Source organism: Bombus vosnesenskii, unplaced genomic scaffold (genome assembly GCF_011952255.1).
Source record: "Bombus vosnesenskii isolate JDL3184/JDL3185 unplaced genomic scaffold, Bvos_JDL3184-5_v1.1 scf7180000013355, whole genome shotgun sequence".
NCBI classification, from domain to species: domain Eukaryota; kingdom Metazoa; phylum Arthropoda; class Insecta; order Hymenoptera; family Apidae; genus Bombus; species Bombus vosnesenskii.
The window spans coordinates 665673-691484 of NW_022882990.1; the positions used below are offsets into that span (position 1 = coordinate 665673).

The 25812-nt window shown below is 31.8% G+C and overlaps 1 protein-coding gene across 2 annotated transcripts in view; it reads right to left on the reverse strand.

Moving 5' to 3' along the window:
• LOC117237056 overlaps nt 1-25812 on the reverse strand; it is a 91622-nt gene that overhangs the window by 45634 nt on the left and 20176 nt on the right. The window contains exon 2 of one of the 2 annotated variants that reach the window (XM_033500658.1): nt 17889-18125. In XM_033500658.1, the coding sequence (XP_033356549.1) occupies nt 17889-18125 (237 nt within the window). Of the gene's footprint in view, nt 1-856; nt 990-17888; nt 18126-25812 lie in introns of those variants that run through there. The other variant, XM_033500659.1, reaches the window with a different exon arrangement.

A 25812-nucleotide genomic window follows, 5' to 3' on the forward strand; every position in this document is an offset into this window, starting at 1 on the left:
ATTACGTACTATTTTTTATTGCAAAACTACTTAACGATGATGAATTCTGATATATGTATTTAAACTCCAAACTCGGAAGTTCAAAGAATACATTTTGTAAATAAATAAATTTGTATACAGTTTTATAGAGCAATTTGTGCCAATATTTTCGTTCATCGCTGTAAATCCGGCAAAAGGAATCATTAAAGAATTCCATTTATTTCCAATGAATCGATACTACGGACAACACTCAGAGTATAGTAAGCTGGCGTTATTTGAATCGTCTAATTTCAACACTTTCTAAAATTCAATCTTAAAGTTTGCACGAATCTATTATATGGTACAAAATATCGCTAGCTTCTGGTATAATAACAAAAGAGTGAGAAAATATTACGTACTTTATGCCCGGCAAGAAAACATATCAAAAATAAGAAACTGACTCAAATAACTTTTCGTTAGAATTACTCTAATCAGTAAGGAGGTATTGTACCATATAAGAACTAAAACAAATTAATTTCCAGAAATATGACTATTTAATTAGGATAACTACAACCGAAATTATTAACGTTAGTCAAACGAACTTTCCTTTCAAGATGTCATATCCCCGTAAAAAGCTACGGTCATCGGGCTGTTAATTCACACGATATATTTCACTCTTTATCACGCCACTGATAACGAGTTAAATAATCTGTTCTCAAATGTAATTGGCTTAACCCCTCCCCGTACCACTTAGTTCGACAAAACTCGGGCCCAAGCGGTAGACATCGACGCGCGCTAAACAGACCAGACTAATGCTCGTAAATAGTCGCAATACTTCACAAAACTTGCTATCAAATGTAATAAAGAATAGATCTAGTATTCTTGGATCGTCACTTACATTATTTAAGACAGACGCTTTTGTTCCATGATGTTCAGAATACTTCCAAACTATTGGTGTGTTTTTCACTTTTTGCCAAATCCATGATTGTCGTGTCGTACTTTTCTCTTCGCTACTCTCATGTATAATTATACGCCTTACACGCTTTGCGACTGGCATAATCACGTCACTATCACAGGATTCGTTATCACTGTCTTCATTTAACACTTTTGTATCTTCCATTTTGAAGGGGTTCCTTAAATTTTAATAATTGAACTGCTTCGTAACAGCAACGATAAGAATCGTGACTAACCGTCGTGAGGTACTGACGGGAACTAACATTCGGCCACGATCGTAACGGGCAAAAAAACAGTCCGCGAGCTCGGCTTGTTATGTTTATGTTTGGCCCAAGTATCTGGTTACGAGTCAGACTGGCGATATTTATGTTTGGGCCAAAATCTTCATCGCGAGTCTGACTCGATAAAGTACGGGAAGGGGTTAAAAACTGTTTATAACCACACTCGATAAATTAGCAGCCATTTGACGGATATCCTATTTACCGAAAAAATGGATTGTTTCAATTTTTATTATCGGAATTCGATGGAAGCTTTCGATAGAGCACATAATCACATAAAGAGTGAATATTGAAGGTGGGAAATCGATCACGAAGCCAAGGAATTCTATTCAAGGAAACTATTGAAGCATTCAAGCAGCCAATTTAAAAAAGTATCTGATTACGAAGTCAATCTACATTCTATCCGGGCGCAGCTGTGAACAGGTAGACTACACACAGAACGTGTAATTGATGCGTTCTCGACCTAAACCTACATACCGATTCCTTTGAGTTAGCGTACACGTCGCACGCGTTCCCACACACATTCTCTCGACACACACGTGGATACGTCATAATTTACAGTTATTTCTTCTACGGATTATTACGAAAGGTTTCGTCTCCACGGCCATGTTATTCAAATACGTTAGATCGAAGAAAACGATCAACAGCTTCAGCACTTGTTGATACATCCTGATCGAGCGTAGAACAAAGGAAAACGATTCCTGTTATTGAACTGCGAGCCTTTTCAAATCTTTGGGATATAACAGTACGTTTATTGTTGAAAATTGATGTTGTATTTACTTCTTTGGACGTGGAACACGTGAGTACAGTGGAGTTTTTGAAACTTCCTGTTTCTTTCTTTCGCGTGATTCATTTATGTAATATAGTAAGTAATACGTGTGTATGTGTATTGTACTGTACGTGATATATGGTGTAAATTATTGATATGCAAAGACTATACGATTTGAATATTTTTGTTTCTTCATATTATATTACTGGCCGCGGGATTTTGATTTTTATGTTACTGGTTAATATTAATAATTTTTCATAGAAATTTATATTTAGAAAATAAGTTTCTAGACAATGCATTTATGTGAATTTGTATAATTTTTTGTCAAATGTTAATAACAGGTTATTTTTTAATTTAAATATTTTAGATAAAATCTCAAATAACACCAGTGGTCGATCGATACTAAATTTCGTGGATGTCATTGGACGAATAACGAGCCGCAAATATAAAATCTTAGATTGGGAAAATCATGCATTGCGAAGATACAAGCCTCTATATCGTATCTACAATAGATTTTCATTGTTTCCAGAATTCTGGATCGTGTTGGCGACAGCGTTGATCTAACCCAAACCAATACTAACATTCTTTATGATCAGTTTAAAAGGAGCTGAATGTCTTCTTTTCGCTCATTCATCATTTCTAATTCTAATATACAGGGTGGTTGGTAACTGGTGATTCTACGCGAAAAAAGAAGTCGAAAATATAGAATAAAAATTTTTTTTTTTAATTCTTCCATCGAGACAACGATCTACAGTTAAAGCGATAGATAAAGTTAAAGTGATAAAGCGTTTCGCACGCGTACCGAGCGAAAATTCAAAGTCGATTTTCTCGAAAACAAAGCCTCAAACGAAAAATTTTTTATTGTATATTTTCGACTTCTTTTTTCGCGTAGGATCACCCCCTTTCCGCTTGTACCACCAGTTACCAACCACCCTGTACACGAACGTACATATATTTATCCCTCAGCTGTATACATTATTTATACTTACATTGTTCTATTAATTGCCGAATATTGTAGCTAATGTAAAATTATAATAAGTAAAGAATTATTATATGTATAGGTATGCGTGTATAAGGAGCAGTAATCTTCAAATGCACGATTTCCTAAAGCTAAGATTCTGTATTTCGGATTTTATATCTCATTCCATGATACATATTTACCAAATTTCGTCATGATCGACCATCGATGCCATGCGAATTACAGCCGATATTATTTTTAAATTTGACCAATAGTCATCCTGATTTGAGCTAAATCGACTAGATTAATTTTTTCCTTCCCTCTAAAAAGTTCTTTATTTCCATGAAGTTTTATTTCTCATTTTCACTTTTATTAATTAATTCCCGTTTTAACTAAGGTCATCAACAAAACTTAAATATGTATTGTATTTTAGCACTACATGATTCGATTTGATTATAACTAATTATTCTTTGAATTTATATCATATTATTCTGAAAAAGGAAACACATCAAAATTACAACGACCGATCTGCAGACAAATAGTTAATATAACTGGAATTAATGTACGTGTGTAATAGTTCACTGGTTCTCTCTACCTATGATTTCTCGACCATAATTGGAATTCACGTTCAAATAACTGGATTTAGTCGACAGAAGTGCAGTTAATTCTATTTACTAAAATATCATCCTAATGAATAAAGTTTAAGAAAATGGAATTCTGAAACTCGGAAACTGTATGACATGTATGATGACTTAATTAAAAAGCATATGCATTGGCAAACATTTCACGAATGATTAACTATTTAGAAGTAATAGATTATTAGATATTAAATATAAATTAATACAATTGAAAACTAATTAAATGCCTAAACAGATAAACATACTTTATATACAATTAACGATATTAAAAATTCATGAATTATAATGCAAAGACTTAAATGAGATAAAACACTATTAAGACATATATGCATATATCCAATTAAATATAAAAATAAAGAAGAAATATACATACACACCTTATATTAAAAAATTATATTTTTAAAACCTTGAAATAAAGTGGATGTATATATTTTACATGAAGGTTTGAATTCTGAATTTATATGCTCGCCCGCAAACCAATAATTATCACTACATCATTTTCTACGCAAATCACGTATCTATACGTGCATTATTTAAATATTTATGTTACGAGTAGTCTATTTGTATTCTATTAACGATTATAATACAGATATAAACGATTTACATGCGAAGAAGCGTTCAAGCGGTTGAACCATGATTGATCGATTGTAATTGTTCAATTTTGATTATCACGTCACAGTTAGTGGTCACGCGTATGCATGATGCGAACATCTTTTCTACTTCTATGCACGAAGTAAGTTTACGCATAGAGAATGTTAATCGTAAATCTTCTAATATGAAAGTATAATTAATGCGAAGATAATCATGACTGTGTGGTGTTTCATTTCTTTAAGAAAATCTGAATAAATATTCCACTTTATATACAGTTAGGTACAGGCAGGTAGTAGAAATAAGTACCAATTAATTTTCGTTAAATACAGCTAGTACAGCACAAAAATATAAATATTAATTTTAATTATTCACTAAATAATCGATGTATTGCAAGGATGTAATAATTAAAGATTAAGTATGTAATAGTAATATCACAATTCGATTAAATTTTATTAATACCGACTTCCATTAATTGCCCACCTATCTTTTCCTTCAGCTGTATTATTACGTAACACATAATATCAGTAAATTAAAATTTACAAAGTTCTTCACAAATTTTTGTAGGTTTATTAATGTAATTCTTCACACAAAAAGCAAATTTTTAATGTCTGGCGATACAAGGCGTATCTAATATTCGTCTTATACGAGTATCAAATATGTTGTTATTTAATTAACTTTTAATTATCAAAGTATTTTTTACCCTTTTATATCTTGTTACACTAATTTTAAGTCGGAAGGAGATAAAGTATACAATATAAGAGGAAATATAGAAAAAGGAGATGGAAAAATATATATTCGGTACAATATGTATTCTATCCTTACTATGACCTTCTAAAAATAATAGGGACAATGTGAAAATGATATTTTCAGAGACAAAATACAAAACAAACGTCAAACATTAAAAAATGTATGAAAAAGTTATAACAAAATATGAAATAGAAGGAAAATGATAATTGTCTCACTTCTAATATAATATACAGTAAAAGTGTCAAGTGTTAATATAATAATTATGAATTAATGTCTGTTACTAATTAATAACAAAAATTTGAAAATGCATGTATATATACATGTAGTTAGGTACTATATTAGGTCGGGTTGGCGTTAGACTTAGGGGCGTGTAACGTATCTTCATAAAGACAAGCCATCGTTGTTGTTCAATGGAGATTATATTTGCAATTATATGTACAAATGTTGACTTAACAGAGTTTGACAATTGAACGTGGTGATTAGACACTCTCGATATTAAAGACAATGTTCTTAGGTTCAATAACGAATCCACGGTCAACGAGAAAACTCTTTGTACAATAGAATATATTTTGAAACACAAAGTGACGTTAGCTGAGACGCACGGTATCTTTTGTCGGAGATGCAGGGACATCGGGCCTTTCTTTTGGAATTTTGGGAAGATCCCCGTTACTTTGGTCTAAACTATTTATTATAGCTGTAATATCGTGATATAATGTATTTAGAAGGAATGGATAATACAGATGTTAATCGGACAGAAAAAGACGATCGTTGTTCAACCTGAACTATTCACACCAAACGTACAGAAAACAGCGCAACTAAATAACTGGATAACGACTCGACTTTTACAAAACACAATCAACACTCTCTCGGCAACGCCACTCGCAAACTCTGCTTCCGCTCAACTCGCACTCGGCTTCTCGACTGACTCTCTGCCCGTTTTAGCACTCTATTGTCTTTTCCTGGGCCCACCGCACACGTGTTCTACAGACGCTCGTAGCCAGGGTCACGTAGGTCTTTTCGGTAAAGCTATTTACCTGAAGGACCCGGTAATGCATTGATGGAGCCGACAGCGCCTCGGCTCTCCCGACATTGTCTGTAGTTAGCTCGACGTTTCCTAGGCCCTTCTCCCCGATACTACATAGCTATACTTAAATAATAGAACTTAGAAGTAGTTGTTGAGATACGATCTGATTATGCTTGCCCGAGATTTGCGACAATGGGTTTGGGCTAGAGGTGACACAACTGGTCGCCGAACGTAGCCACGGTCACGGGATGAACGTTTTTACCCAACAGGAGAAGTACCAATATTAAGGGGCACGCGCTGTATTAACAAACAAGCCCCGGGCAAGAGCAATGTCGACTCTACGCGGTCTGCCTAGTAATGGCGCCTGGAATTTTGTCGATATCCCCGGTCAATACGCAATTGACAAATGCGATCCTATCAGTCATTATTCTTGTGATCACCTTGGAGAGTTTACACGCATCGTCTTGTCAGTCAGTCAGAAAGATACCGAGCGTCACAGCTAATGTCACTTTGTGTTTCAAAATATATTCAATTGTGCAAACAGTTTCTCCGTTGACCGTGGATTCGTTATTGAACCTAAGAACGTTGTCTTCAACATCTAGAGTGTCTAATTACCACGTTTGATTGTCAAACTCTGTTAAATCAACATTTTTACATATAATTGTAAATATAATCTTCATTGAACAACAACGATGGCTTGTCCTAATGAAGATACGTTACACGCCCCTAAGTCTAACGCCAACCCGACATATATATATATATATATATATAGGAATGTATATAATATTTACATAAGCAGTATGACGTCACCATATTAAATTTATTCAACAAACTAATTTTTTACTTAATATATTTAATGTAATAAATCACTATAAAACACAAACTATATTTATGTATTTTCATCTCGAATGTAGTGCATATACCATTTCCTTTACGTTTCATATTTTTATACGATCTCATTAAAATATTGATATGCACGTGCGTATTTACATATTTGCTGGTTTCTACCCAAAGAACAAATTGACAAAATTTTACATTTTCTGATCAACGAGATTTCTATAAGAAATGGATGAAAACCAGCTGCATAATGAATATAATTATAATTAACTTCATAATAAACTTATTTGAATGAATGAGAAAACATCTCATTTAATGAAATACGTAAAGACTTGCAAATACAATATTATTCCTAATGGTATTTTTACATGTTTCTTAAAAAGTATCTTGTAGATAATGACGAAGATTAACATAACAGATCAACGTTTTACATTCATAGAAAATATCGCTGACTGTTTCGTGTCACTCGTAAATACAGTTAATGCGATTTTACGCGTTTCCTCGAGGAAAACGGTCTGCAAAAGCACAAATGAAGGATACCAGCATTTAACTGTCATCGTGAAGATCTAAAGACAATGATTAGTACCTTTACGGATGGAAAAATTGAAAGAAAACGAGTGAAAGTTGGCGTAAAAGTTACACACTGCAACTAGAGATGCAAAAACGTGATTTTACTTGATAACTAGTAGAAACGAAACTGCGTCACCAGCGCATTAGTTTCGTTGCAATGCATTTTGCAGAAACGATTACCATGCATTTCGCAAAAGATTTATTTAAAATATTAACAAATCTAAGAAATAGAAATTAAGCGCGAATTAGGAATAGAATATTACATGAAATGAGCAAATAATATGAAGGGCAATGATAACTAAAGCTTAATGTAAAATATTAAATTTTATTAATACTCCGCTAATATTCTACTAACCAAAACTTAGTACTATAGTATTAGTACTTAGTACCGTAGTTGGTACTATACAAGTATATTAATTTTATATGCAAATATACACTTTTGGGTAAACGTTCTATTTTTGATCAAACTTTTGATAACTTTTGATAAAAAATTTGACATTGGTAACATACCAGTACAGATATCCTTCACATAACACAGCGTTCTTACAACACGGATTCGCATTAACACGATTTCAAAATTGGGAAAACCCACAACAACGTATTTCTACAAATTTCGCTCTACCACGGTTCAAGAATTGGAGAAATTGGAGAAATCCGTACAAAAAAGAACATAATGAGAACTTTTAAGTGCAGACACTGTCATTCGATGTTTTTAGCTGAGCAAATGCGATGTGTCTTATATTTGCGTTTGGAATTTTTGAATACTGAAATTTTTAATCCATTTTTAGTTCGTAGAATGCTAACCCTTTGCATTTGACAATTTTTCTGCTATAAAGAAGTAGCAACTCCAAGCTTTTTAGATAAAAAAACCGGCGAGATTTGCGAACGCTTTAAATTAATTATTTAAAATTATTAATTATTTCTCTCGGTTATGAAGGAGTAGAATATGAACTTTTGTTAACTGTTGACACTGACCATCATCTTTACATTAATTCTTCATTTCGTATAGTATGGTTCCACAAGATGTGGAATTGTTTCGGAACCTAATTAGTTTATCCTTCGTAGATATAGATACTTGTAGATTTTAACAGATTCTTTCTTTTTATAATACTTATATCGGCAAAAAATGTTTTTAATTTTCTTATGTCGATTACTTAAATTTTTCTAGTTTTCCAACAGATATAATGATTATCCTAGGAGTTTCAAACGTGTTTTACATATGTCAAATATCTCGAAGCTAAGCGTACCAGTATCTCAGAAACTGTACAATCGGATCTAGTTGCCTTCTTTCAGTTTTATTATAAAAGGTTCAACGTATTTAAACAAAATTTGTTTACAATGAAAAATCAATTTTGCAATGTTAAAAATTATAAACGAATACTCATCTTATGAAGTTATCTTCCAACCAGTAAGAAACGTAATGTGACTCGAATCTGTTTAGAATGGCATCGATGGAATGGCTGGTATTCTTTTCCTTTTCTCGCATTCAGTTAAAATTACGGTATAAGCGCGATTACGCATCCAGTTGGTGGTGAACGGTGCAGAAGTTTACCTTCGAAAAGTCAAGTTCACGCATAAGCGCGTAAGTGGCAATCCGCCTTTGCGGTTGGCAGAAAATTACGAGAAACTGCAGCTCAAACGCTAACTGACCAATTTCCCGCTGAGATTCTGAATTTGTTTGCTTGTTTATTTGCGATGAAAACGGGGCCGTGTCAAACTAATCATAACCAGCTATTTTCTCAACAAGTACTATACATTTCGTCAAAAAAAGGGGATTGCGTACGTGATTTGTCTGTAAGAAATAAGAATGGTAATAATAGTGGCTGTTTGATACTGTTACGAGTCATTCAAAAGTTATGTCATTATAAAATTAACTAGTTTACTATGTAAAGGAGGTTTATATACAGGGTGGTTCGTAATTGGTGGTACAAGCGGAGAGGGGGTAATTCTACGCGAAAAAAGAAGTCGAAAATATAAAATAAAATTTTTTTTTTAATTAGATCAACTTCAATTCTGTCAGAGACGTAGCAGCTACAACAAAAGTTTCCGGAGAGATAGATTTTTCATTTTATATTGCAAAAGCGAAATCTACAACAATTTATATTATTATGTATGAGGGCACGACAGATAAAAGAAAACACTGAAATAGATACTGTTATATACTTATACAACGTTAGTTAAAATTCTTAAAAATATCATTTTTGGAGTGTAAATTAAAAAATCCAGTTGGCCGCTAACTTTTCCACGTCGCTCCAAACAAGATATTATTTATTTTCGACATTTAATATATTTAGAGCTAATTAATTAGAATATCAATTCTACAGGGTGGTTGGTAACTGGTGGTACAAGATTTAAATTTTTCCATCGAGACAACGATCTACAGTGAGATCCGTTATACCGCACGCGTACCGAGCGAAAATTCAAAGTCGATTTTCTCGAAAACAAAGCCTCAAACGAAAAATTTTTATTCTATATTTTCGACTTCTTTTTTCGCATAGAATCACCCCCTTTCCGCTTGTACCTCCAGTTACCAACCACCCTGTACATCGTTGGTTACACATATGAAACCACATAATAAATCTACTTTTATTGATTCTCTACCTTTGATGTTGCTTGGTGGCTAAAAATGGCCAGTATTTTAGTGACATACTCGTACATATTAACATACTTGGGAGGGGAATAAGATAAATGTAAATTGTATAAATAATTAATATGTGCTTCTAATTTCATAAAAACTCAAGAGTATGATTATTACCGCGATAATAAATCGTTAAAAAATGTTGAAAAGTTGCAACAAAGGTACGCGTTTGACAAAAGGAAACTGAATAGAAAGATAATTTTAAAATCATTTCCCTATAATAAAAATCCAAAAATTTAGATTAGGATGTTTGTGAAATTCATATGTTATATCATTTAGCTTATAGGTAATGAATATCGATACAAATCGGATTATAAAGTAATTTAGAAAAGTATGCTCCTGTTAATGTCTATGTAACATATATATTAATACTATTATTATTATTATATTAATATTAATGTTTTATGTAAAGAAACTGTTAGCGAAGATAAAATTCCGTTTGTTCATTTTAAAAAGAATTTAGGTATAGTAAAATATTAAAATATTATAGGAATAAATCTAGTTATTAAATTGTTACTAACATAGTACTTTATAAATTACATGTTTATATTATTTGTTTTTGATCTTCTTGATTATAAATAATTAGACAATTTTCTATAGCCGATGCTTTATTATCAATTTAAAGCCGAAGCTTAACTTTCGGAATAAATGAAGTTGAAAAATCGAAAATCTTTATGCTCCAATTAGTATCTTTCTCCAGTTAAGACAGCGACTAAGCTTTAACTATCGGTTCATTGGCTGTTCAGGTCTGCTGATTGAAATTACCAAAGTGGTACGTTTTCCCTCAGTTGAAATACCATTTGATGAACTTAGAAAACTCGGTACTTAAATATCTAATTATGACACTGATACAATGATGGAAATTAGTGCTTACAATTACATTGCTGATTTTTATGTGTTTTTAAGAAACTTATAGATTAAAAAGATAAATAGGATGGCTGTAATATATAAAAATATATAAAATATGCAACAAATTATTGTTTTTTAGTTGTGTTCACAAAAATATCAATTTACATAAATGTTCTCAGTTTTCTCTAATTGTAATTAAGCGTATTTCGTATCATTATGTTAATAGTATTCCAAATGTATTCGAAACTATCGACATTACACTATCAGAACTAAATTTTAACATCGAATCTTCTCCTCTTTCTTTCACATTCTTTAAATCTGTAGTTTATTTTAAATTTAAATTACTTGACATTAATTAAAAGTGTTCATATACGTATATGTAGGTATAAAACAAGCAATAGTGAAACACGTATACATGTAATTGGAAATGGAGGCCAGTCTGATCGTGTGAAAGCCTTGAAGCTTTCAGAATCGAGGCCTGTGCAATCAATATTCTTCGACATTTCCGGTTGTAGACTGCGTCCTTTCACGAACGACTTCCAACATTCCGCTGTTATCAATGTGTATTCTAATACAGATACTTATAATCATTAATATCGATATATGTATAAAAGTAAAAATCTGACAGCAAACGACGTTTACTTCAGGAAATTTGTATACATTCTCAAACTTACAGCGAAGTTAATTATAATACTAATCAATCAGTTGTTATAATATTAATTACGTTTGAAAATGATCTGCGCATAATCGAATATATTTTACAGAAACCAATGAAATAATCTATTACTTATTGTCAACAATTAAAAATGTACATTAAGATGTTTATAATAATCTTACAATCATTACTCACATTTAACTGCAAATTTTTCACTTCATTATGTTATAACAAACTTGATGTGTAATCTTAATCTATAGCGGAGTATAGTGAAACTTCTCGAAAAATGATATTACTTATCTAAGAATTTATAACAATAAATTACATCTTGAGATACGTGGTGTCTCTTATAAACATATAATATATAATACACAGGGTGGTTGGTAACTGGTGGTACAAGCGGAAAGGGAGTGATTCTACGCGAAAAAAGGAGTCGAAAATACAGAATACAAATTTTTCGTTTGGGGCTTTGTTTTCGAGAAAATCGACTTTGAATTTTCGCTCGGTACGCGTGCATTTTATCGCGTCTCGTTATAACGGATCTCACTGTAGATCGTTGTCTCGATGGAAAAATTAAAAAAAAATTTTTTATTGTATATTTTCGACTTCTTTTTTCGCGTAGAATCACCCCCTTTCCGCTTGTACCACCAGTTACCAACCACCCTGTATAATACATATAAGCAAATGAAGTCAAATTTCACAAGTTTAAAAAAAATTGCTCTAAAAGTTTGATTTCTTTCTGAAATTATCGCTATATATCTCTAAATGTGAATGCCATAATTAATTCTATAGTAGGATCTTATCCGAACCAATTATGGCACAACATTCTGCGGATAGTAATTTTATTTTCATATAATAGGAGATCATTTTTGATGAACTATTTTATAAATATTAATATCAGACAGAAAAAGAAAATTTAGAACATAAATTAATAATTTCTTTCAGCTGTTATTCTTTTTCTCAAATTATCGTTGGGAGCAACCACCTCTAAATTCATCGATCGTCTTAAGCGAAATTTCTAAATAGTTTGAAAGATATTAAGGCTGAAAATAGCAATCAGTTACTGTCTTATTATTTGTAAACTCTTTTGACGCACTTAACTATAAATTTTCCAGTTAATAACAAAAACCTGTTCCTTATCAAAGGTACTGACATAAAGATTCTTCTCGCTCGTAATCAATGCTTGAAACCATTAGCCAACACATTCTACTGCTGCTTCTAAGAAATACAATGCTTGCATTATGAACAATTCAAAAGATTGGCACGTTTTTCCAAGGCATAAATTGCGTGATAGAATTTAGCAACGGTAAACGGATTAATGGGGACCTGGATTCGCAATGGAACTACTTTCCAAGAGACACACTTTAGCTATGTGTATCGATGCTTCATCGATTATTTCCACTTTATAGACTTCTAATTTATTTATGCGGGTCTAATGACAATTTATAGCCGATTAATCCAATAGGTACGATGAAATGCTACTTATTTTTGTTTTCGTTTGGCTCGTTACATCTAACGATAATTAACTACCATTTACATTTTAAATATTAGCCTGGTAATTGGAATGTACTTGTGTGCCTTTTCGACTGCAAAAATAAGCTGAATAAGGTGGAGGACAGTCCTTGTGATAGTTGAAGCGTATCGGAATCATGTACTTCTAATTTGTGCCATGACGACCCAGATCTGAATCTTTCACAGTGCTTCTTTGGTCTTCTCAATTAGATATATTGCCGTTATATATTTTATTTATTATTATACATATATTATATTCTACAATATTGTATTTATTGTATATTATAATCCTATTTATGCTATTATTCTATTCTGCTTTTTTAAATTTCAAACAGTTGAAACTGATGCTTTGCTATTGTATAAATACAGGGTGGTTGGTAACTGGTGGTACAAGCGGAAGGGGGGTGGTTCTACGCGAAAAAGGAAGTCGAAAATATAGAATAAAAAATTTTTTTTAATTTCTTCTTTTTTATATATATATATATATATTACATTTTGGACCCTTTTACTTTCTTTTTTAATTTGCGATATAAATTGCGATATAAACGTGTCTGTGCTCAATCAATGTAGAGTTTAATATCAAAAAGGTTATAAAAGGATAGACAGATGTAGAATATAACAAATATTCAAAAAATAGATATAGAATAATTTATAGAATAATTAGAATAGAAAAATTTTTTTTTTAATTTTTCCATCGAGACAACGATCTACCGCACGCGTACCGAGCTAAAATTCAAAGTCGATTTTCTCGAAAACCCAGACTCCAACGAAAAATTTTTATTCTATATCTTCGACTTCTTTTTTCGCGTAGAATCACCCCCTTTCCGCTTGTACCACCAATACACCTTAATAGGTTATTATCTCTTCATAAATTGAATAAATTATATGTTTTAATATAGCTATACGTTTAAATTAAATATATTAGACATGAAGAAGTAAAAGAATTATTATATGTAATATTGTAATCATAACGCTTTCAGCCCTTTTATTACGTCATTCAAATTAGTGATCAAATTAATTGCTATTGATAAAAATGAACTATCAGAAGAAAAAAAACGTGCTAATTCGTGTATATAATATCTATTTTAAATATTTAATATACTACTCGTAAGCCAAACAACGATTGTGTCACTCAATTGTGTAATCCTTTAGTTTGCTTCTTAGCAGTAGGTGTATATTCCAAAATATTATAATGTAGATATTTTCTAAAGATTTCAATACATTAAGTGACACAATATAATTGTATAATTATTATAATTATAATGTCGTATAACATTGAACATATATTTTCCCATCAGCTCAGGCTCATCAGTCTCTTTCTTTTTTAAATCTACCGAACATTTGTAGCAGAAAAGCACGCGATTAGATCTCTACATTTTTGCCACATGATCCTCGTTATTTGTAATAATTTAGGTTAAAGAATTTAAGAAACAGAAGACTTACAGTTAAATTTGGTTTCTGACGCCCGTCATTTCATAATTTTTCATAATTTTCATAATTTTCAAACTCGTCATTTCATAATTTTTAATAGAATGCTTTTAATTAAATGTCTTTTAATTAATGCTAATCGTTTTTATTATAAAATAGATTGTTGCTACAATCAGACATCTACAAATATGATTTGCCATATGTGATTCTATTCAACAATTATAAATAATAATTATTGATGAGACACATTTTCCACGAAAAAATCGTTTTATCCATTAATCATTGCAGTTGTTTCCATTATAAATAAATCGCATAAACTACCACGAAATTATTCTAATTAAAAGAAATTGTGGAAATCCTTTGCATACATCCTAAAGAAAATCATCACCTATTCAAATAATTTGCTCATTTATTTACATACCCAATCCTCTACGAGCGTTTCAGCTTCAAAGAAGCTATACATCTTGATATTTTCTATTACATTCTTTACACTCAATTTATGTCGTTCAGGAATGCGATTTTATTCTCCTAGATACTCGTATATCGAAACTTCGAATGTTTAGCACTCAAAGTCGTACATGTTTAAGATACTTCGGCAATTCTTCGGCAATTCTTTAACCTGAAAGGTATTCACGAAGGAGTGGAACGTTGGAGGAGGAAGTAAATTCGAGCTGGACCGGGAAGGACGAAATGGTGAACCTATGTGAGCAATGCGCGCCAGGTTGAGAAGGCCGCGGGCGTTCTTAGAAGGTAACAGGTTCAGACTTAACGGTGTAATACCCCCACTATCTTTAGCATTTCTTCTACTGTCGTCGGTCTCCTCGGTCAAGGACACGCTGAATCAGGTTAGTCGCCTTCCGAAATTTTAGTTTTAAATTTCTTTTTTACATCTTTATACGAATATTTTAGATTGTATATTTTTATACAAGCTATTTTAATACAGAAATAACGTCGATTGCGTTGTTCCTTTGTTTCAATGCTTTAATTTAATTGGTTTTCAATATGTTTTAATTTTTATCTCAAACACGTCATCTTTGATTTGTTTACGCTGGCAATTAATTCACTTTTGTCTAATACTTTATCATTGATTAGATTTATCGATATTGTGGAAATTTAAACAAGTTTGTCAGCTTTCAGTGGAGAATAAATGATATAATGTATGCATAAATAAATAATGACAATTTTTCTATTAGATGTGTGTTAGTCTATTTCATGACATTTTCACACTAATGCATATTGAGTGTTATAAACACACAATTCACAAAAGAAAAAAGCGAAATGCATTTCATAATTAAGGTAAATTATCATGATTTGGAATATTTTAATTCTTTTATTCATAATATAAATGAATAAAATAAAAATATTTATTTATTTGTCATTTAAATAATTTAGAAATCAGTTAATTTTTAATAATAGTAATTTAGAAATCGCAAACTAATTATTAGTAAAATGCAATGTTACATGACAATGATACATCATTAAACGTCATTACATCATTTCATCCAAAGAATTTTGAGTTTGAGTTCGTAAAATATTATATTACAAACAGAATTTAATTTCTACACTATTAAAGACATCATAAATAGAGATGACAAATTTCCATTCATAATATTTGTGAATATTCAAGATTCACTTAAAAACAAAAGTCTTTGATGTTAATATGGTCATTAAGTTTTAATACAATTTTATGTTTCATAAATAACGATTCGTAACGCGGTGAAATACTTCATACAGGCGTGACCGGAAGTACACATTAATTTCCTCGGAACGTCAAACTTTCTCTTAAGCCCACATCCGCGAACGTATTTCCCGGTTACACACCTATCTCAACGACTCGTGCGAGAATTTTTCTATCAGCGCAATCTATTCACCGTGTTTTTTACATGCAATATTCTCTTCGCATTTTTATTTAAATCATCGAACACTTTACGATTCCTACGTTTCAACGCAACGCTAACAAGAAAAGAAACTGGGGGAACTAACATTCTTAAACGAAAAAAGAATCGAAGAAGCTACTTGTAAAAATGCCAGTTCAAAGAATATGTACGTAAGTTTTATAAAAATTAAGGCACTTTAATGGATAAATAATACAAATAATACTTGCAATTTACTGCCTAACCCGTTATATTGAAATTTTACAAACATTCACGAAGAATCGACCACCTTGTAATCTATATTCCTTAATATTGGAAGCGTTTTGATTTTTGGAAAAAAATGGGAGCCCGACCAAATCTGAGATTACTTCTTCCTAACTTCCTAATATATCCGGCAGGACAGCCAGCTACGCTCGTCAAGGCCCAGAATTGAAGACAGCGAGTCGCGAGTTCGAATCCTCGGCATGTGATATAAGGTTTTTATAAAAAAAACGTAAAAACCAAAATTTCTTTTAAAATATACTACAGGCAAGCGGCTAGCCCCTCCCTTGCATGTGTTGTGGGTGTACTTCCTGGGAGTGTACTCGATTAAAAAGGTGTGCTTGGTGTTGAGCACACCAGGGGCCCGACGATCAACTCCGCACTTAGTTCTACTGTCCCGCCCGTGGAGGTTTTAGCCGGTAAGAATCCGGCACTACCTTCTTGCACAAGGGTCGTAATAAGGTGTCTATGAAGATTTCCTCCACGTAAAAAAAAAAAAAAAAGAAACCACTAACGCCAAATTTTTTTTAATGGCCAGGAATTATTAGGACTGGCTGGAACAAGAGGACGCGGGAATGTTCCTAATCTATCTAATACCTAAATAAATATAATATATTAAACAAAATAAACATTTATTTTAAAGAATTGCTAAGTAAATATTAATCATTTTTATAATAATCTTATATGAAAATTTTTAATAGCTCATATTGAGATATAACTTATAATTAGAAGTCATAGATGATCAGAAATTACCTATGCCATTTATAGGCTATATTTTAAAAGTTAAATAATAAATAGTTTGGTTGAGTGAAATATAAATAATTAGATTATTCTTATTTTTGCATTCTCCTTCATAACAAATGAAATATAAAACCTAAATTTGCTGGAATATTAGAAAGTTTACTGAATATGATTAACTTTATAAAAATAAAACAAATGGAATTTTGCAAATTTCTAATTATTCGATCTGATTTGGTATAAAATTGCGACATTATAAAAGGGAATTCAATCATTTACAAACTGTTACTCGTTAATTCTCCAATACTATTAGTTGACAAATTATCGTCTAAAATAACCGAAGAATTGAGTCTATCGCTTGTAGACCTTTTACATATAATTACTTCTGTAATTGTAAAATGTAAACACAAAACATAAGAACTTTCATTTCTATGCTGGACACGTATTGTTGTATAACTTTTTATACAACCCACATTTGATAAATTGTATGATATAATGGGAAATAGGTAGAACCTATTTTTCACTCGATCCTCATACAATTTTATGTCTCATAATGGCTACTGAAAAAATAACATTTTCTCGTAACTTTTAAAGAATATATGGACTTACCGCAAAACGGAACCCCTTCTGGTGTCCAAGAGCCATCAACCTGACACTGTCTCCGCGCAGGACCAAGGAGTTCAAACCCACGTTCGCAAGAATACGTAGCCACTGTGCCCTCGGGCAATATCGTGTCCTTTAGCAGGGCATCCTCTTCGTCTATAACGTCTTCGGCACCTGTTCCTGTGAACCGAACGCTACTATGTGCAGGAGCCCCAGGGTAACCGCATCCGGCACCGTTGCAGCCTGTAATCCAATACAAAGACACGATCATTATCAAGTAACTGACAGCGGTTATCAGACTTTAATGTGTTAAACACCAGTGTAAACGCGGATGACCTAATAATAATAACGAACAGTTTCGCGCCTGTCATCAATTCGATCACTTCGAGTTCGAGTTAATTCTGTTGCATCTTTTGCTCCATTTTTAACCAAATCGTATTTTTTTTTTTTTTGTCATTAGGAAATTTTTCAAACTGGAGGCAAGTGTGAAAATCTAATTACCAATCTGCTCCATTTTTAACCAAATCGTTTTTTTTTTTTTTTTGTCATTAGGAAATTTTTCAAACTGGAGGCAAGTGCGAAAATCTAATTACCAATCTGCAAGATTTTTCTCTTAAGATATTACATCTTTTACTCGTCTGAAACTGAAACGAGATTGAGACAAAAGATTGGAGAACTGCAGTATGTATTAATTTGTTCATTTTTTAATATTTTATTTTCAATCGTATTCTGTGTTTGACGCAATAAAAACTATTAATGGTATTTATATGTAAGACGTAGAATACAAATTAAAATTAAGTAATTCCTAGTTCAATTCGAATTCGAGTAAATTTCATTGAAAATAAAGATGTATTAAAAAGTTTTCTAACAATCGAGCGCTGAATATAATTATTTTATAGTAAAGTGGTAATAGCATGGATTCCATTCGAAATGAGAATAATCTTCGAATATTGGAAAATTAATATGATTTAAAGAGGATATCATATAGAGAATTTTGCTGCGTGTGAATTAAAAGAAATACGTCCTCTGATAATTAGTTGAAGTTTCTTCGACATACATTATAAGGTTTACAAATAAAACAACATATCGTTATAATATAATTCTTGATAGTAATTACTTATTATAACATAGATTCTATCAGTATTCAAATCACGTAGTGGCCACTACTTTCTTTTAAATTCCTAACAATAAACAACGTGGAATAAATTCATACGTTTTATACAGTTACATGAGAATCTTAAGGAAAGACCTTTAGAGAACAACTTTTACATATATTTCAATATACAAGAACCATTCTCTTTAACTTTTGAAAGAAAATTATTCCTGAACTCTCTTAACCAATATTATTGACAAAATTTTACAGGTTATAAATTACCAGTGCTAATAAATTTTCCTTTATAACAATAACAAGTATAGTAAGGAAACTAAATTTAGTGATAAAAGTACAATTCTACACAGGTAAATTTTATAAATGATAGGTAAGCTGATTACTCTATAGCACATAATATTTGAAATAAAATTATTGTATTTAAGATAAGATAAAATTAAAAATAAAATTGTACACAATTTTAAAAACTATTTGTGCAACGGGAATTTATAACCCACATCTTACCACTTATTAATTCGTTACTACTATTAATTAGTAAATTAAATACTTGTTGCAATAAGCTACACTTGCTTTTCAAAAATACTAGAAACTATTCAAGAAAGTTCTAACGTCATTCTAACGTCAACAAAAGGTATCAAACTGTTCAAAGAGAATAAAAAATATTTTTTAAATCAATTTTTGTCAGATCCGAATACGTCCAATTAATGAAAGATTTTCCATCATCTTACCACTTATTAATTCGTTACTACTATTAATTAGTAAATTAAATACTTGTTGCAATAAGCTACACTTGCTTTTCAAAAATACCAGAAACTATTCAAGAAAGCGACATTCTAACGTCAACAAAAGGTATCAAACTCTTCAAGGGGAATAAAGAATATTTTTTAAATTAATTTTTGTCAGATCCGAATACGTCCAATTAAATGAAAGATTTTCCACCATCGGACGAAGAATGGAGAAAGCTTTGTTTTGACGAAAATAAACAATCGGTCGTTTCAATCGATCGTCGATTCTAATTGCGTAAAGTGAACGGCAGAAAGACAAAAGGCAGGAAAAAAACGGAAAGGTAGAATCGCTGAGCTGAATGTCTATTTGCGTTCACGGAGGTGACGACGCTCTTGCCGGCCATTGAAATCATCGGCTTGAAAACTCCAACGCTCGATGAGGCAACGTCCCGCTTTGCAATGACTTTAATGCAGCTCGTGCGTGATGACGTGAGTTGCATGTCCCATCAGAGGCCAACGGCAACAGTACCGTCAGCCACACTTGTCCGTGGTGCCCACCACGTATTTACACTGATTACCAAGCGAGCAATAAAACGTTGCGTTATTTGTGTAATTAGTCACGAAAGATTGAAGTGCAATCATCATCCTCGTTTCTTTTATAATATATTTTTTTCTTTTTTCTTTTTGTAATCTAAGGTCAAATTCGTGGTACAGTTATCTGTAAACGGTAAATGATTGTTTATATTTTTATGTAGATAAATAAAAAAGTGGAATTTAAACGGAGGTTTGTTTCGCTCTAAATCAGTGTTTTCCAACTTTCTTTAAGTCACGATTCCATTTTATAATGATAAATCAACTTGTGATTCTCTCCGCCGCATATAGATCTAAAGAAACACATTTTATAATGTAAAGAAAATACATGAAATATAAATATTTCATAATATGATTATAATTAGTATATGTATATATTTTTTTTTATATTAATTGAAATGCGTTTTAGAGGGCGCGGTGCACAAAGTAGCAACTTGCGTTCTGAATATTATATCAATTACTTTAACTCTGAATATTTTTTAATATTATCCACGCATTTTGTACATTTTTTCTCACTTTCCCAGCGATATACAATTATCCTCAATCTACTTATTAGTTACGATCAAAATAGTGATAATTTTTTTTGCGATTAAAGTAAAATATAACGTGTAATATAAAATGCTGGTAGTCAGATCAACATTTTGTTTGCTTGCCTTGTATCTGTCGTAAATTTAATATTTGAATATTTGCATATGATTTATAAAAAAGATTTTTGAAATCCAATACACTTGGAAATTTTTATGAATCTATCTACAAATGATGAAACGATATTAATGATAAAATCATAACGCTTAGGAACTTAATATTATTGCGATTATTATATTTTCTAAATCTAAGGAGCTCATACCTAATTACATATAAATCAATCGTTATATAAAAGATTGAAAATTAACACTAGTTTATAAATTATATGATTACTTAATACACGCTTCTTCGCTTATAGAATCTCCTGAAAAATTAACTTATTTATAAATTAATACTTTCGGTCGAGACAAAGAGTAATGTTCTACCATTACACTTTCTGCCAAGTAAAGCAAACTTTTATGCGAAATCTTTTCAATATCCGCAATAATATCGTTTTACCGATTATATTTTGTTCTCTGAAACCTTCGAGAGAATGTCGTTCAGGTCAGCCAAGCTAAGTGAATTCAAATTCCTTAAATTCAATTAACTTGATTTACATACAAGTTACTTGACTCAAGGTAATTTGAATTTAAATCACCCAATTTTAACTGGACGTCTTAACGGAAATAGCGTTAAAGAAGATGCTGCGTGAAAATAGAAGAACAAACTAGAAATAATACCGTACTGCCAAATTGAAATAATCTCAACTTCATCTAAAATCTAACTGGACATTGCAGATAAATCACGGGTTCACACTGGTAAAGTGGTTTCAAGTTCTTTCAGTTCCAGTTTCTTGAATTCAGATATGATATGATGAATTTCAATGAAATCGTAAATTATACCATGATTTTTTAGCTTATTTTAAGGACAGACTTGAATTTGTTTTATTGTTAAAACAAGTTATATTTCAGACAAATTAGGATTAGATTCGTAATGGTTCGATATTTACTTTAGTTTGCGTCGCGAAACAAGTTTCTTTAACACGTTGACTGGCACGCGTGTTTTCAAGGAAATCTCCGTCAGGCCACGCGTACAGCAGTACCAAGCGTTCTCTGCTAGGTGCTCCCATCGGTATTTTAGTAATACGACTCGCTCAAGCGGTGGTCTCAAGAATGATCTTTCGTTTCGTTTGTTCGCAACGTTAAAACCACTAGCTGTCGTTGAATATAACGAAGGAAAGTGTGATATTGATTATTCCGACCAAATGGTTTCTTATGCCACCACAATTAGAAAAGGAATCAAATGGTACAGAAAACTTGGCATTCGATTCCTTCTGGAAATTTCTGTTATAAACGCTTTGACGGATTACAAAATTGCAACAAGGAAAAATATAAATATTAGAATATTTAGACGATTATTAGTTGCAAAATTATTCGGGTTGTCTGAAAATACAAAAAATCCTTGTCTTCGACGGAGTCGGCATAATATCGCCGTTCGGAAAAACGATTCCGGAAGAAGCATTAGACGCGCATGCGAACTACGTTATGCAAATAAAAGACGTCGAATGGACCGAAGAAAGGCACAAAAGAATTTGAAGAAAACGACAACTTATTGTCCAAATTGTCCCGACCAACCTCAGCTATGTATAGAATGCTTTAAAGTTTTACATCTAAATAATTTTTTTGATAAACCATTTTCGTATTTTTATTTTATAACAATTCAACTATTATTACAATTAATTGTTAATTAACAATTTATTATTATGGAATATCTTTCCAAATACCTACGACGATCCTTCGCAAGTAGTCAAATAAGCGACACCCGAATGTGGGTTATGTGGCCTGACCAGAAACTTTGCTGACATCCGAATACGGGTGGCGGTCAACATGTTAAGAGATAAAAGCAATAAATACGGGTTAATTGGATGCAGAATACTTGCATGATATATTGAATTATAGTGTAATTTAGTTCTTCCGGAGCAATATAGACGTTATTTCATACCTCTGCAGGAATATACCGTTTACATTATTCTTCAACAGATAGAGAAAAGATAATTGAACGTACGTGAACTGACGCGAAGAGGAATGAAATTGAATTGAAGATTTACTCTCTTAACTACGAAGTTATTCGTTCTCTTTGCCATGCCTTTTGAAATTATCGTCGTAATCGGGTATTGCATACAGGATAGATGGATTACAGCGATCTTAATGTAATTCGTGTGAAGGATTTCTACGTTTCATCTATTTCTATTTTGTATTGTTCTATTACTTGTTTTCTGTTATTATTTCTATTAACCCTCAACTGGCACCGTTAGATTACGACAGTTCGTCTTAAGATCACACCTTGCCATTATTTACATAACATATTTGAGAAATGGTTATTCAATATAATAAATAAGATTTGATACAATATTATGTAATGATATATCATATCGTTTACACGTTAATGTGCGATATTATTATGCGACAATAATTATGTGCCACTTTATTGAAATAATAATATAATTTTCTTCTGAATCATTTCATAATCTGTCTACTAAATACGGTCATTTTTTATTTGAAGAAATATTTAGCTAAATAATTCCTGATTCTCTTACATCAACTGCATTAAAAGCGCATATTTTTCACAGCCATATACACATGGTTCACACATTTCTAACTCAGAGATAATCGTAATGAAAACAAATACAGTTACGTTATAAAAAACGATGTAGTTTATAAATTACTTAAATCATACTTCAAATACCCTAAATACCCCAAACCCTAAATCTTTTGTCATTCCATCTAAAGAGATTAACTAGTATAAAAGATTATATACAGATGCTTTATTTGATCACGAGGTAAGATAAAGTTACTTTTCGTAAATTATCTTGAAAATAAAAATTAAGTTAAAGCGATCCGTTATTTCAAATTTAAAATTGTTATTTTTATTCCAAATAAAACTCATTCGTATCAATATTAATTATATTATATATTATATAATATTATATAATATTATATAATATTAAAATGACTCTTAGAGCTTATTCACGTTCCTATATCATCGATTCACTTGATTCTCCAATTAAAGACAGTATAAGTACTACAATCGTGAATGAATTGATTCCAAGTCAGCAGATTGTATTGTGAGCATCAAGAGCCGTTAAATCAATAATCTTTGGCAACTACCGGCTGCTCGTGGGCGTAGATAAACAGAAGAAAACACCACGATTACCACGAACCCGTAACGGAAACGATAATGCAAGCAGCTCACATCCTGCGGCTTTCGCGCAATCACCTAGGAAGTCATCGGCTATGCCGACGTACAACGTACGTGCACGCGTGTAAATCCAATGGACAAAGGGGGAACTGCATGAAAATGGAGAGGCCTCGCAAAATTTCACCTCGTCTGCTTGCGTAACGCGACAATTTTTCTTCTTCAACATCGTCGATTCTTTTCCTTTTTTCTTTTTTTGTCATCCGCCCGCTGTTGTCATTCTGGCCATTGGACCGAGAGGTTGCTTTCTAACACGATTCGCATTCCGCACGCGCGGATCCATTGTTCGCTTTTACACGAAAACCAAATGATTTCTAGCTGTTCTCTCCTTCAGCCTGTTGCAGTCTTTTTTGTAAGCATCGAGAATTTATTGTCGGAGAATTTATAGTCGAACGTTTTTCGACTAAGAGCCGAACTTAATTTCATTTATTTTACACGATGCTTGGAATGTCGGAACAGAAGCGTTATATTGTCAAGAAAGCGGAGTCGAAGATTAAAAGTAGAACAAGCATTTGACTTTGTAGTTTGAACGTTTCAATGACTTCTTTGAGAGTAGTGACATATCGTAATGAATACTTCTATGAAACGTATCGAAAATTATGAAAATTATTTTAAATAAAAATATTCCAATTTGGCAGAGTTATATTCTTCCAAAACAAACAGCTTAAGAATACGACAACTTTCAACGTGACCTAATATTAGCTCATTGGATTTTCTTGTATTGGAAACTTATATTAACTGAAAGACAAAAGAAAGGTATAAAACTGGTATATGTAAGTCGTACCTTCCCTCGAAGAGAGTAGATTAGGAGATTCGAAAGTGGTTTGCAATAGAAGTCTGGTATTTAGGTTTATTGCAGGATGTCGATTATCGAAGGTACAAAAGAAGAATGAGATGGGCCTGAGATCTATAGATAACGGCTTCTGACATGTCTCAATAACTAGGTGTTAACTGTAAATATATTAACTTGTAGGATTATTTAGGAGACAATAGAAAATGGCACGTGCGCGACTACAATGCCATACAACTCTGAGAAAAGATAACGGAAGTATTGTGACATAAATTTTTCAGGATATGTACGAGTATCGATGCGTGTACATTTGTTAAAAATATCAAAGTTAACTCTTACTGTGAAAACCGATTCATCAACGTTACACTTTTCAATAGGATAACAGTTGTTGAGAAATCTAGAAATATTTATATAATGTCTGCAAACGTCTGAAATTGTAAATGTAATTTAAATTACGGCAAATAAATATTGGGAGTCCGTAGTGTTTCCAAATGTGGAGAACGATTATATGTTATAAACTTCTGTGAAATAATTAAATAGAAAATTCTGAAAAATGCTATTAATTCGTCATTAAATGTAACGAAAAATGTTTGCGGAAAAAGATGCAAGATTAGTGAACAGAAAAAGTGTTTTTCAAACAGACAATATTTAGTTTCAAGTATAAAACAATAGTTTTTTAATGACAAAAAACAAATTGCTTTGGAATCACGAAAACTGCTTGAAACAATGGATCGCAAAAAAATACGAACATTTTTCGACAAACTTTATGAGGCTATCCAATAAATAGCTAAATGTACCGCAAAAGAGGCAATGCATGAAATATTTAATAAAATTCTAACTTCTATAAAAATATATTACCTTCTGATCTTTTTGAAATATTACTACGAACTTCTTGAA